This window comes from Larimichthys crocea, chromosome I, assembly GCF_000972845.2.
Source record: "Larimichthys crocea isolate SSNF chromosome I, L_crocea_2.0, whole genome shotgun sequence".
Taxonomy (NCBI): Eukaryota; Metazoa; Chordata; class Actinopteri; family Sciaenidae; genus Larimichthys; species Larimichthys crocea.
The window spans coordinates 28,571,406-28,584,705 of record NC_040011.1 but is presented as its reverse complement, the minus strand read 5'-3'; the positions used below and the strand labels follow the sequence as shown (position 1 = coordinate 28,584,705).

At 43.0% G+C, this 13,300-nt stretch overlaps 1 protein-coding gene across 3 annotated transcripts; it reads right to left on the bottom strand.

Annotated features, from left to right (window-relative positions):
* Nucleotides 1-979: 979 nt before the first annotated feature.
* On the bottom strand, nt 980-13,300 carry ganabb (glucosidase II alpha subunit b). 3 transcript variants are annotated; one of them, XM_027281570.1, is made up of 25 exons: nt 13,207-13,300; nt 12,311-12,412; nt 12,116-12,224; nt 11,739-11,866; nt 11,121-11,300; nt 10,890-10,955; nt 8,829-8,886; nt 8,639-8,720; nt 8,383-8,479; nt 8,119-8,299; nt 7,850-8,003; nt 7,444-7,679; nt 7,146-7,272; nt 6,951-7,030; nt 6,535-6,675; nt 6,119-6,215; nt 5,839-5,940; nt 5,098-5,341; nt 4,483-4,547; nt 4,140-4,216; nt 3,938-4,012; nt 3,736-3,849; nt 3,512-3,621; nt 3,267-3,364; nt 980-2,520 (listed from the first exon to the last, which is right to left on the bottom strand). In XM_027281570.1, exons 1-25 carry the CDS (start codon nt 13,224-13,226, stop codon nt 2,411-2,413), a joined length of 2,853 nt encoding a protein of 950 aa, XP_027137371.1. In that variant the 5' UTR covers nt 13,227-13,300; the 3' UTR covers nt 980-2,410. The 3 variants fall into 3 exon arrangements, with proteins under 3 accessions (XP_027137371.1, XP_027137384.1, XP_027137373.1); XM_027281583.1 differs by lacking the exon at nt 13,207-13,300 and adding an exon at nt 12,980-13,182; XM_027281572.1 differs by lacking the exon at nt 10,890-10,955 and having other exon boundaries at nt 13,207-13,299.

The following is a 13,300-nucleotide window of genomic DNA, read 5'->3' as shown; positions in this document are numbered from 1 at the left end:
TAATTAGAACACTTATTTATTTATTATTAAAATAACAATAATTTATTGCGAATGTGTAATTAACTTTTGAAATCATGATTGTTACGATATTAATGTTTCAGGTTTGTATGTTGTATTATGTATCTTCAACCTTTTTCAGCCCAAGGACCCCTTGGACAAGAGACAAACGGAGCAGGGACCCCCACATGTAATTACATTTTTAAAAATGTGTCACATTGTAAGTCTGGCCTGTAATAACTTTTATATTTATTTTATTCACCTTTTATTTCACCTTATTAACTATTTATGTGTTTATGATTGATAAAACGTTCATGCATAATGGAATAATTTATAAATATGTAAATAGTAATAGTTTTCGTAAAAAGTAGCTTTTTATTGCATATTAAAGTTTGCAGTTTACTCATTATTTTTGTTATATTTCCTAATTCTCACAAAGAAATTGAGAAAATTGTCTATTATGACGGACCCCTGGTTGACCCCTAGTTGAAGACCCCTGATGTATACGACGTATACAATATTTCTCAGTCTTTTTTTTCGTAACACAAACATGAGGTCATTCAGTCACATTGAATAATACACACAGGAATATTAGTCACAGGATGATGTGCATCATCCCATGGTCTGCCATTAATTGTCCGCATTGTCTCCAGCATTGGTTCTAATTTAGGCATTTGTGCACATGTAAATGTCATCTTCCCTCTTATTTGCTGGCCATAGTGTAAAATAAACAAGGGACTACCCCGAGAAACTCTTTCAGACTTGTGCAAGGAAGCGAGCGTTTAGCCCGCCAGACTTTTACTTGCTTGTAATTAGTTTTGCTTTTGTCTGTTTTTACGACCGGCAGTTTGCAAAAACCACCGGCTTCTCTTTGCTTTAAAAAAAAAAGAAAAGAAAAAAAAGTGAAACAGACATAAACAAATAATTAATAAACAACAGTTTCTCATCAAATGAAGAGCTCTCTTAATCCAATCAGAACACGTTTTACATTTGGTCAACTTTATTTTCACTTGGTCTCATCTTTTTAGAGTACATCTGACAACTTTTGACAGCTGAAGCCCGTTCCTTCACTTCCGTTTGCACCAATTCAAGCCATCACCAACAAAAGTGTAGCAACATATACATTTATGATCATAAAAACAATCAAGGACAAGACAAACTCATTAAACAAACTCCTAAGTAGGTCAGATGATTCGACTAGTCAGGATGCAATCCAGAGCCTCCACACAATCATTTGAAAATTCACGACAGCTCAGTGTGCATTCAGGATTTCTTTGTGTAAACCAGAAGAAAATGCTATTTGTTAGTGAAACACGTTATAAAAAGGATTAGATTTGACCTGTTCATTAAGATCCAAATGACACACTGGAAATTCTGGACGGTCCCGACATCTAGTAACACATGAAAATCTAAACAATTTTTACTCTTCCTCAAGTGCATTAAAAATAATCTAGTAAACAATGTTGGGGAAAAAAACAACTTGATAAAACAAAAGAAAGTATGCTGACAGGATGATCCACAAACACCAGTGGTTCAAGTCCCCTGAAGCGATTCCCCACTGCCAAGTTTGTTCAAAAGAACAGCTGAAAATCCCCCCTCTGTGCAGCAGTTGAACGACTCGATCACTCCCTCACTCACACTAGCCAGGATTGGTAAGAAAGGTGATTTCTTTCCAATTTGTGGCATCAAACTCAAGTACTGCAGGACGAAAGTGAAGCGCAGAGCTACACAGCTGATTGTTGGCAAGCTCGCCCCCAAATTACATGAACTGTGGCACGGGTAAAGGCGGTCGACCTCTTAGCTGATTGAAACGCAAGGCTTAAAAAAGAGGAGGGATGGAATGAATTTTTTTTGAATATGTGTAAAGTCAGAAACAGAAAGGGAATCACCAGCAGGTGGCGCATGTGCTTTGAATGTGAACCTTCAATTTCAATTTCAAACAACCCCCCCCCCACAGTGATCTTTCTTCTGAGGCTGGATGGATGGACAACCAAGTGGACAATTAAAACAACAAAACAAAGAGTGCTTGAATGTTTTCTTTCTTAAACCCCCCCAAAAATCTTTACAATGACACGGCTCAAGCTGCTCAGTAACCACCTTTCTGAAAAGTGTGAGAAACATAAATTATCTATCTAGTTCTAAGCCTTCTTGTTGTTGCGTGTTACAGTGTGACTGAAAACAAGAGGGACGTGGCAGAGACATTATGTGGCTCAGTTCGACTACTTGGGTTTATGCACGTGTGTTTAAATGTGGTGTGTGTGCGTGTGTGTGTTTATGTCCTTTATTTTTCTCGGTGGCTATCCTTTTGTCTTGCTTTAGTTAGTCATAGTCAGCCTCGTGTCTGTTCTCTCCTCCTGTTCAGTTCAGTCATTTTCTCCCCTCCTCATCCTCCTCCTCCCTCCTGTCTCCATGGTTACTGGAGCTTCACGGTCCAGTCCACCCCTGCGTTCATGCCAGGCTTGCGGATCGTCAGCACCGACATGGAGGCGTCAAACTCAAACTCGAGCTGACTCTCCTGAGCACCTGCAGAACAGATGATAAAGTGGACTGATTAGAGAGAAGGAACGTGATCTCATCCCAGAAAAGGAATCGCATCACTGAACATATAATCTTCATAAAATTCTGCGGTAATAACTTTGTCTTTGACTCTCAGCCACTCAAACTGCACCCCCACGATAACAACACCCTCCAGCACACACGTTGAAAACATTCACACCCTGTTACAACCAGCAATACATTTTAAAGCCATTTTCTAACTGACATTTTAACTTCTTCAAAACTCTGTCTGAAAAAGTTCAAGTGTTTCACACAAAGTTTCAATGGTGTTTGAGCTCCAAGACAGAGCAAAAACATTCAGGATTATAACTTGAGGAAGTGAGTTTCGGCAGTAGTTGGATTGTTGGTACATGAACAGCCGAGACCTGAGAAGTAAAGATGATATTCATGAGTGACCTGCATCAACACATTAAACTGGGCCCAAACCGGAGGGCAGGTTTACCTCCATGCTGCTTTAGTTACTGTATGAAAGACACTTTCCGACTATTGAACGACCATCTCTCTCAAACTGTTCACATGCATTCAGTTTAACATTACTGGGAAGACTGTTGCACTGAAATGTTCAAGTCAGTGGAATCAAACCTGTTGAACCGCCCCTTCTGAAACAGCTAGGGGCCATCTCAACAGAATTCATGAAGCAGCATTCAGTTCATAATTTTTTAATGAATCAACCTTGCTGACATGTTATGTCATGTCATGTATATGGCACTCACCAGCAGTGAGGGTAACCTTGCCAGGCTTACTGGCTCCCAGTATGATGATGCGTTCGATCCAGGAACGGGTGGAAAAGTGGGCATCTGGAGCCAGATTACTGTGGACCAATCAGAGACAAGGTTTTACCATATTAAAATTATAAAGCAAAGAAAATCTTAGTGTCACTAATCACTAAGTATTCTAATGTTCATGATGATAAAGATCTGATCTATACTGAAATATCTAAAAGTCTAAAATCACTCACACAGAGGAGAGGACGTTGTTGGCGAAGGAGAGCCTCCTGTGGATGAACTCCTTCTTTTCATAGTTGAAGGTGTGGCCATCATCTACGTAAAGCTCTCCCTCTGCAGTTCTCTGTCAGACAAAAGATTTGTGAACTTCAAATGTGACAATGACACTTGGCACGCAAACATGTCAAACAGCAGTGGGTGACAGTTGTGCCTTGCAGGGTTTGTACAACTGAGTTACCTTGGGGTTGAGAGCCACGTACAAAGTGTAGGGATCGTGCTCCATGCAGGTGGAGGACCTGCGAACTCGAAGCTTCCTGGGAATAATGGAGCCGCCACGCTGGAAGACAGGAATCTGAAAAGACGACAAAGAGCTCCATAAGAAAAGGACCAAAATAAGAAGTATTAGAGGGCAGTGAAATGTGGATGTTTGTGTGTCTTACAGAGCTCATGGTGACAGGGATGTAAAGGTTCTGGGCTCCGTTGTGCTTCTGGAAGCTGTTGACATCAAACCAAACCTGAGGGACACGGACACACACACACAGGTTAAGACAAAGTTTCTGCAAGGTGCAGGACTACATTCACGTCACTGACACCATGTCCTATAAAAAAAAAAGCCAGAAAGATACAGCTGTGTCCTCTTACTTCATCTTTTCCAGGTAGGTAGGCGGTGACTCCTCTGGCTCCCTCCTCAGTAACTGGGTGCACCAACAAGTCTCTCCCTGCAGCACACGTTGAATAACGTCAGTGGACCTGATAAAACCACGTCTGTCTTACTGTGACTGACTGCAAGTCTTCATTCCAGTTTGTCCTCTTGTACCTCAGCTGCTCTCGCGCTCAACAGAAGTCATTCACACCCAACACATGCCATCATTACGTATGACAATAGCAGCAGTACACGGTTATCAGTGTGCTCAGATACGGATGATTGAGGTTCAACATTTAAACCAGTTGACAGAAGAACAAGTTTTAGAGTTCTGTGTCTCACCGATCAAGAACTCATCATCCAGAGCGAAAGTAGCAGGATCCTGAGGATACTCCACCCACAGTGGTCTGTGACAGAGAGAGACTCGTCAGCTGAGTAGCATGTTTCTATGATACTTTCATCTGCATTAAAGAACATTACTGAATTCAAAGGAATGTAGTTTTGTTCATTTGGTTAATTAATATTCAGATTTTTCACATTTTTCCTGTCTGTTCTTTAGTATACTGCAGTACTGACAATGCTCCACACTGTCAGACTGATTTGTAATTATAGAATTAAAAATTTAGGAGGCTGCTGCATTTCATTTTCTAATTGAGGCTGGTACACGTTCTGGGTCATTACTTTGTTTATAAATAATTTACTGGAACAATTATAGCTCAGGATTTTTCGCAAAGGCAAGTGTACACTTATTTTTAAAAACACACAGCGGTTTGGTTTGACTACTTCAAAAAAGCCAGAAGAAAATGATCTCTAGTTAGACACCCAAGATAAATAGGTAGTGATGTCTGCATTTGATGGATTAAACTAAATTCATGTCATTCTGGTGATAATAAACTCACCACTACTGGCAACATAACATGAAAACATCATATACAAAGTTTCCTGCCCAACCCTCACCTCATGACGGGCTCTCCGGTCTGGTGTGTGTGGTAGAACTGTTGGTACCAGTAAGGCAGGAGGGTGTAGCGCTGGCGCACCGCCTCACGGATCAGTGCTGTGTTTTCAGGTCCAAACAGCCAAGGCTCACGGCGAGGTGTGTCCAGGTGGGCGTGGGCCCTAAAGAATGGCTGGTATGCCCCCGTCTGGTACCAACGCACCAGCAGCTCAGTGCTTGGAGACTTGAAGAAGCCACCAACGTCAGCTATGAGACAGACAGACAGAAGTGGAGGATTAAGTGTGTGCTTTTTTAACGCTGGTGCACTGAAATAAAACACTTCATGTTATCATGAGTACAAGCTTCATATGTATTACACAACTGTTATATATATAGCTGTGATTACCCAGGGAACTTGTGTTCTCACCATGGTAACACCTCATGCAGTTTATCAGTGCACATTTCCATGACAACGTTAACACTCAGAATACTGACGGATGCAATTACTTCCTTCAGGAAGTATGACAGCCCTACTTCACTGTTGCATTTAAACTTGTGACTCTGTGGGCGATGATTTTGAGTGTCGGGCAAAACATGTTAATGAGGGTAATGAGGCATTGTATGAATATAAAAAACAAAACAGATTTAAAAGTCAGACAACTTTTCATCAGTTCACTGAATATTTTGTACTGACTAAGTTTGTCATTTTATGTAGCGACAAACTAGGCGTGTAACAGCAGACTGTAGAGCTCGATACTACTCACCACCACAGAATGAGATTCCAACCAGTCCGAGGCTCAGGCACATCGGGATTGAGATCTTCAGATGGTCCCACTCAGCAGCATTATCTCCTGTCCACACAGCTCCTACAGGCACACACAGACACTTTAAACACTCGAGTTCCTGTGCTAAAAGTTTTCTAGCACATAAGCCAACAGGGTTAGAGGGTTCTCATCAATATTCAATCTTTGGCTACAGTGTGCTGGCTTTAGTTTTCTGGTTAAAATCTAGTTTCATTTGAGAACTAAAAAAAAGGGGGCTTACCGTAGCGCTGTGACCCGGCAAAGAAGGCTCTGGTCAGGACAAATGGTCGCTCGACTCCTCCTGACCTCTGGATCAGACCCTCCGCCGTGGCCATTTGCTGCAGGTTGTACACAGGATAATCAGTGGAGCAGAGGGCGTTTGTGTCATCATCTCATTTTGGTTCTTTTTCAAATCATGTCACTAAGATTATTTTAAAATCATAAATCACCACAATCATTTCATTCCAACTGCTGGAAAATGGTGGCAGAACATCAAGATGTCCAAAGCTGCCAAAGTTGAATGGCTGTGGGCCATTTGATTTTGCCAATTAATTTGTAATTAAGTTAAAATCATTTTCTCCACGTGACAGTAGTTACATCAATATCAACATTAAAACAGAACTTGGGTAAATATTTTACAGAACTGTGCGGACTCACCACATAGAAGCCATACAGGTTGTGCACGTCACGGTGCTCCCAGGCTCCGTGCATGGCGTCCTTGTGCATGGTGACTTCTGGCCCGTTGAAGACGGACGGCTCATTCATGTCGTTCCATGTATACAGGTTCTCCATGGAACCCTGGAGACAGACAGAGATTGTGGATGTAAGACTTTAGGCCAATCCAAAATAGATTCGCTAAAGCTGGGCACAGAAATCACGAATGTGAAGTGGCCGATAGCAGAAAACTGGGGCTGTAGTTGGCAGCTCTCGTATGAGAATACACTAATGATGCCAGGTGACATTTTCCCAGTTAAACAAAGTATCTGAAGTCATACTCATCAGTGTAAGGGTTCTTCAGTTATTGTCCTGCGTTACAGAAAGACACATGCACGTGTAGTGTCCTCGAGACTCACCTCATACTGATCATAAGCGAACATGCTGGCCCACCAGTCCCTCATGTCTGCACGGGTGAAGTCTGGATAGCCGGCACTTCCTAAAAAAACACCATGAGTCACACGGAGAGAGAGCGAGAGAATACAGTCAGAGAGAAACATTCATTTTAATAATGACGATCTTTGCTTTGGTAATTGATGTCGTCAGTCTCTTACCAGGCCAGCACCAGCCCTCGTAGTCTCCACCATCTTTATTCTTGATATAGAAATTGCGAGAGCGGATTTCATTATGGATCTTGTAGTTGCTGTCTACTTTGATATGAGGGTCCACAATGGCAACCATCTATTAAAGAAAAGAGCAGAAAGTCGTATAAAAAGGCAGCTTGCAGGTAATTTACTTTACTGAAATTTCAGGTGACGCGAGATGGAAAGCAGAACAGTACAAGGATTAAAATTGTAGATTCTAACACTGAGTAAGAATAGAGAGCAATGTTGGATTATTAGTCAGCTGTACCTTGCGTTTCTTGTCCACGAGACCCTGCAGCATTTCCTTTGGTGTTGCAAACTTGTGTGGATCCCAGGTGAAGTAACGCTTGCCATCTGTGTGCTCGATGTCCAGCCAGATGAAGTCATAGGGGATGTCGTGCTCGTCGAAGCCCGCATCCACTGTCTGCACGTCTTCCTGGTCGTTGTAGTTCCAGCGGCACTGGTGGTAAGCCAGAGAAGATAGAGGAGGGAAGGCCTGGGTGCCTGATGAGGACATGAGGAGAGAAAGTGAGCCGAAGAAGCCCCTCAAACTGGGCTACACAGATATGCAGGTTGCAGGTTTCAGGGAGTAACACAAACTTTATCTCGACTATATTTGGTAATCTATTAGGACAAAACCATAACTGTAAATACTTTTGTGTCCGTCTTCCTACCTGTGAGGGAGGCATACTGAGAGAAGATATCTTTGGGTGTTGGTCCAAGCATAATGAAGACATCAATGATGCCGCTTTCAGAGATCCAACGCACATCAGTCTGTGGTGTTTCACTGGAGCCCTGCACATAATCCAGCATTTTCCCGAACACAGTCTGGAGAGAGAAAAGAGAGTATGTGAGTAAGGCACTGGGCTTTTGTGCCTACCAGACATTTCTGACCAAAAAAACCCAGTCCCAGCAAACAGTGTGAAAGTAAAAGGGGAAATACCTTTCCAGCTGTGTTGGAGCTGATATCCACCCAGGTCTCAGCGGCATTGAGCCAGAAGATGCCTGTTGTCCGCTGGGCACTGTGGGCCAACATGACTGGAACAGAGCCGTAAAGAGCCATCGGGTTATACAGCTCGTATTGGAACACATCCAGGTTGTAGAGCCGATATGGATCTCCATTACTGAAACAGAAGAACAAAAAGTCTCAGACTCCATCTTTATTTTGTATGTAATAATAAAAATAATATTTGTTGTTGACACTCACTCTGTGGTTTTGAGTCTGAGGGTCTCTGCGTGTTCCGGGATGCCATAGACGTGCTCAACACCTGGCAAGGAGAAGTCTAAACTAATAGCAGATGGACCTGTAAAGGCGAGAGTAACCAGTTAATTAGAGGAGGCAAAGTAGGAGGGGAAAGTGAGTTAACACAAAAAACATCATCACCATTTTCACACTTATTTCAGATATAATACCAAAACACACATTAACAGTTCAGTTTAAATTGACTATAACCGAAAAGTACCGTTAGGTTTGCCGTCTGAGTGCGATTTAAACGTTTCCTCCCACATCCCATCTTCTACTTTCTCTTCCTCTTCTTTCGCCGTCTGGCAGCCAAACAGAGAGAACAGAAATGTAATTTACGAGAAAAGATCTAGGCTGAGATACAGCATAGAGGAAGAGGGAAAGAGAAAATGTATTTCAGGGTGTAGTACCTCGGCCTGATTTGCCGGATCAGTCTCCTCTTTCTTCTCGGCCTCTGGGTCTGCCTGACTGCTCCATGGACACAAGGAACGGAGGGAGGGGTGAGGAAGCCGATATAGGAGAAAGAAAGAGGTTTCACTTTAGCAAAGTCATGCTATCTTGTGACGAGTAACAATATAAGGGGAGTATAATTAATCTATGATAAAAGGAAAAGGACATACAAACAGGGAGGTTGGTGAAAGCTCCCTGACTCCATAAACTAACAAATACTCTACAAGGTCTCATATTACTTTAATGACAAAGGGGACCGAGCAGCTCCCTACCTTGTGGCTATTTCAAGCTAGGCATTATGTGACAGGACCTCTAGAGGTTGCGACATGTAACACCCACAAGGGTCCTTACAGTAGCAGCTGGTACCCAGTGGATCCCCCTTATACCATGGTGTAATTGAGGGCATCGCACTGCACCAAAGACTCCTTCGAACAAGATTTGAACTGCTTGAAAATTTGGTAGTCACACACAGCTGTGGAGGTGCATGATCTGCAGCAGCGGTGCCAAAATGGGTTCTGAAAGCCTATTCACGTTACAGCGGAAAAAAAAAAAAAAAATTCAGGCTGTTGTGTCGCTCTGCACAGGAATCTTGGGATGAATTAGGACTCTGTTCAAGCTTACTTACAGGCAAACTTGTAAATAATTAATTTCTACATACTCTACTCATTTAGCTCTGCACTACTAGAACTTTAACAGACACATGATGAATGGTGAGGAGTTTAAATAAAACATTTTTTTTAAAGATTAAAATGCTGCTGCAGGACCAGAGATGGTATCTTTTTTTCCAATTCCACACAGTCTTGTTTGTCATTATGCTGGCAGTGGCTACTGTAGCCACAAGCTGCTCGCCTGAAGCAGAGATAATAAGACCTCTTTCTAACTCCACCCCTTCAGATTTTTTTTGTCATTTTTAATCTTCTTCAGCCACAGACTACGCTGACTCACTTGAGGAAATTTACCAGATTTTGCATGTCTTCCTCTGAAGCCACAAAAGGCGTTACACAACTTCAATTTTGTTGACATATGTGGTAGTACTCCAAGAAAGTGGTTAACAGTAATTATCAGTAGTTAATTAAGTACTGAGTTTTTTGTGATGATTTCTGATTGTACAGTTTCACTCAGTAACACTAATCGATTATTAGGCCTCCATCTTAAATTGCAGCCACTCCTCATACGTCAGTGCACAATATAAACACAACAATGAGGAAAGCTCCTGCAAAAAGCTGTTTTTCCGCAATAATGAGAGTACGGCTTTAGAGCTCAAAAGGAGGCACTGTCCCAGAAAAACTGCAGAAAATGTCCCAATTTAGAGATTATTACCCCTGAACCTGAAATGCAAACTGAAGCATAACCACAAAGAGAGAGGTTGCTGTTGGGAACTAGGCTGCATTATCTAAAAAAAAAAAAGACAAACTATCTGCTGAGACACAGACTACATGTGTGCGAAGGCAGCTAAACTGGTCAACACCTGCTGCCACTAGCATTATTGTATCATCTACCGCAGTTAGCTTTGACCACGTACTGAGCAAGCGTGACAAATCATTTCAGTACTACGACAACATCATAACTGGTCAGGAAGCAGTCAGTCATGCAGTTGCAGTGTTAGATCTGCTCGAGGGACACACTACGAAGATGATCAAGTTAATCAGACACTGATCTGACGAGACAGCGGGGCAGTGAAGACCCTACATCATTCAGGTGGATGTTTTTTTCATTATCTGGATGATTTTTTCTTTGTTTCATGAAATAAGACAAAAACAATCAAACGCCCTAAGTGGCTATTGTTTAAATGATCCTTTAAAAACATGAGGATGATACCAGGGAGCTGGATTGACCCCATCATTCTGGTTCAAATTAAAAACACAGACATGCACACACTCACCAACACCCCTCTCTCGCTGTCAATCACAATTATTTGAGGGTCAACACTTTACTTGGTGTGATGGGAGTCCCTACACCTTGTCACTATTGGCAGCATTAGCACAAGGAACAGAATACACACACACTTTAAGGGTCTTTACCTAGAGAATACCCTCTTGATATTATCCCACACGCTAGCCACTGTGCTAGTTACTTTATAGGAGAAACTAGGATGATAGGGAGAAGAGGACAGAACAACGAGTCAGAGACAATACTCATAAAACAAACCATTTCATGGGAACAAAAATAGAAATCATCCACTGAGTGAGGATGTGGATTAAAAAGAGACGGTTTTGGCATTTGTAAACATGTGTGCATGCGCGGGTTCTCACGTGTCCTTGCGCATCCTCAGGTGCTCGAAGGCCAGCAGGCCGCGAGAGTTCAGCGACATCAGCACGTCTCGCCCTTCCATGATGTCCAACCGGAAGGGTCGGGCACTTACGATGACCCTCTGAGTCTCCGCTCCCAGGGACAGGACCACCCCGTTCTCATCCTGAGACAGGAGAGACAGGCTGAGGCAGAGAGAGAGAGGAAGGTGAGAGGAAGAAAAGAGAGGATTTGGTTTAAAAAAGAAACATGATCTCAAGAGCTCAATTATCATCTACTCACTGTCTATCTGTTCCAAACTTAGAAATGCAGAAATCTTTCTCTTATTAAATCCTTGTGAAGCCAAACTAAACTTCAAGGTTGAAGATTTGAAATGAGAATCCAATTATTTGAAAAGGCCTGGCTCTTTTTCAAGAGGACTCGTTTTCATTCGGAAGCATTTTTTATTCACCAACATTCCTGCTACCTTTCACTCTCTTTTGATGTTACATCCTATCCAAATATGAGATACTTATGATTTCGCAGGACTAAAAGATATTAATTCTGCCTTTTCAGTTTTGGTTGAGTATCAAAATCTTCACCCGCCCACACCGCACAGTCAGCAACACCCTTTAGAGACTTACGGCTCGGTAGGTGGCTCCCTGATGAGCACGTCTGGGACCTCATAGCGAGGCTTCAGAGGCTTCAGCTCGTTAATCTTCACCCTCGTTATGTTTCCCTGGAGACGGTAGAGCTCGAGCAGCAGACGCACCTGAGAGACAAACACAGAGAGGATGAGAGGGAGAAAGAGAGAAGAAGTAAAGGAGCCGTAGAGGTCGACAGATGGGTTGAGCCAAGGGACAGTTTATTCAGCAGTACACGTTGTTTTCTATATTAGGCAAACTGATAACTCGGGTTTTCATGACATCATGAACAATTTGCAGAGAGGCCGATCTGGAAACAGGCTCAACATCAGACCACAGTTTTTAAAGCAGTGTGCTTCTCTGTGTGCGCGATTTACCTTATTGTTGTCATTGATGAGCTGCAGGGTGAGCCTGGTGTTGGTCAGCTCCATGGTCTCCAGCAGGGCTCGATAGGGAGACTCACCAGCCTTCAGCGCTCTCTGACGCCTGTCCAACAGAAAAACGTCACCATAAATCTGTGTCTTATCTTCGTGTCGCTCGCTTTTTAAAATTTATGATTTCTTTGCACTCACTTGCAGAAGGCACTCTGGTCACAGGTCTTGAAGTTGCCCTTGTCCACAGCCCACGTCCCGCTGAGGGACACGGCCAGCCACAGCAGCAAGACAGGGGCCATCCTACAGAAGAAGATCAAAGACCCCGAAAACTTACTACTGACAATCAAATGTCCAACTCATTCATTGCTCAACCTAATGTGAGCTGAGCAAGTGATTACACAAGAGGACCCCAAGTCCAACTGGAGCTCATATACAGGAGCTAACTTATATAAAACACACAAAGACAAACCCGGACTTTGATCTCTGTCTGTCCTCCAGAGAGAGACAGAAAAAAAGCACCGCCAGTCACAGGCAGCTAAAACCATTTCCTCATCCTGCTGCAGCCACACACGCTCTCCGTGTCTTCACTCATTAAAACATTACTCACATTACTCACATTACACTGAAAGCCTGCGTGTAAAGACTCAGTCCTCGTGTCTCTGTCTGAGCTGAGCTTTGAAAGCTAACGCACCAGCTAAAGCGGGCTAAAGTGAGCTAGCATTCAATCGGAAATCCGGGAAGTTCGTGAGAAAACGAGCCCAGCTTCTGAGTTTAGACACAATACCGTCCTGACAGACGGGCTAACAGATGGATGTCCGGCAGCATTAGTGTGTTAATGACCTGTGGGGCTCAGGATATCGCGCTAACCTTGATGCAGCCAGCCTGTCTAATTCAATTCAGAGGGTCTCGACTTTTCTGCTGTCATCTTTTTATTCGCCGCTGTCGGCCGTGAAACCGTGAACCGTGTCGGTGTGTTTACACGCTTATTAAGCAGTAGATAGTCTCCCGGCCCCTTTCAAACACACACACAGCGGTAATACATGAAACAAGTGATAATTTGACGGTGGAGCTGCGGCGGAGCCGCTTTGTCTTACCTCTCAGTGAAGGCGGCCATCTTGACTATGCGACCGTTAGTCCCCGCCCATTTCACTCCGCAACGAAGACCGTTAAAAAAAGTGATAAAATGTT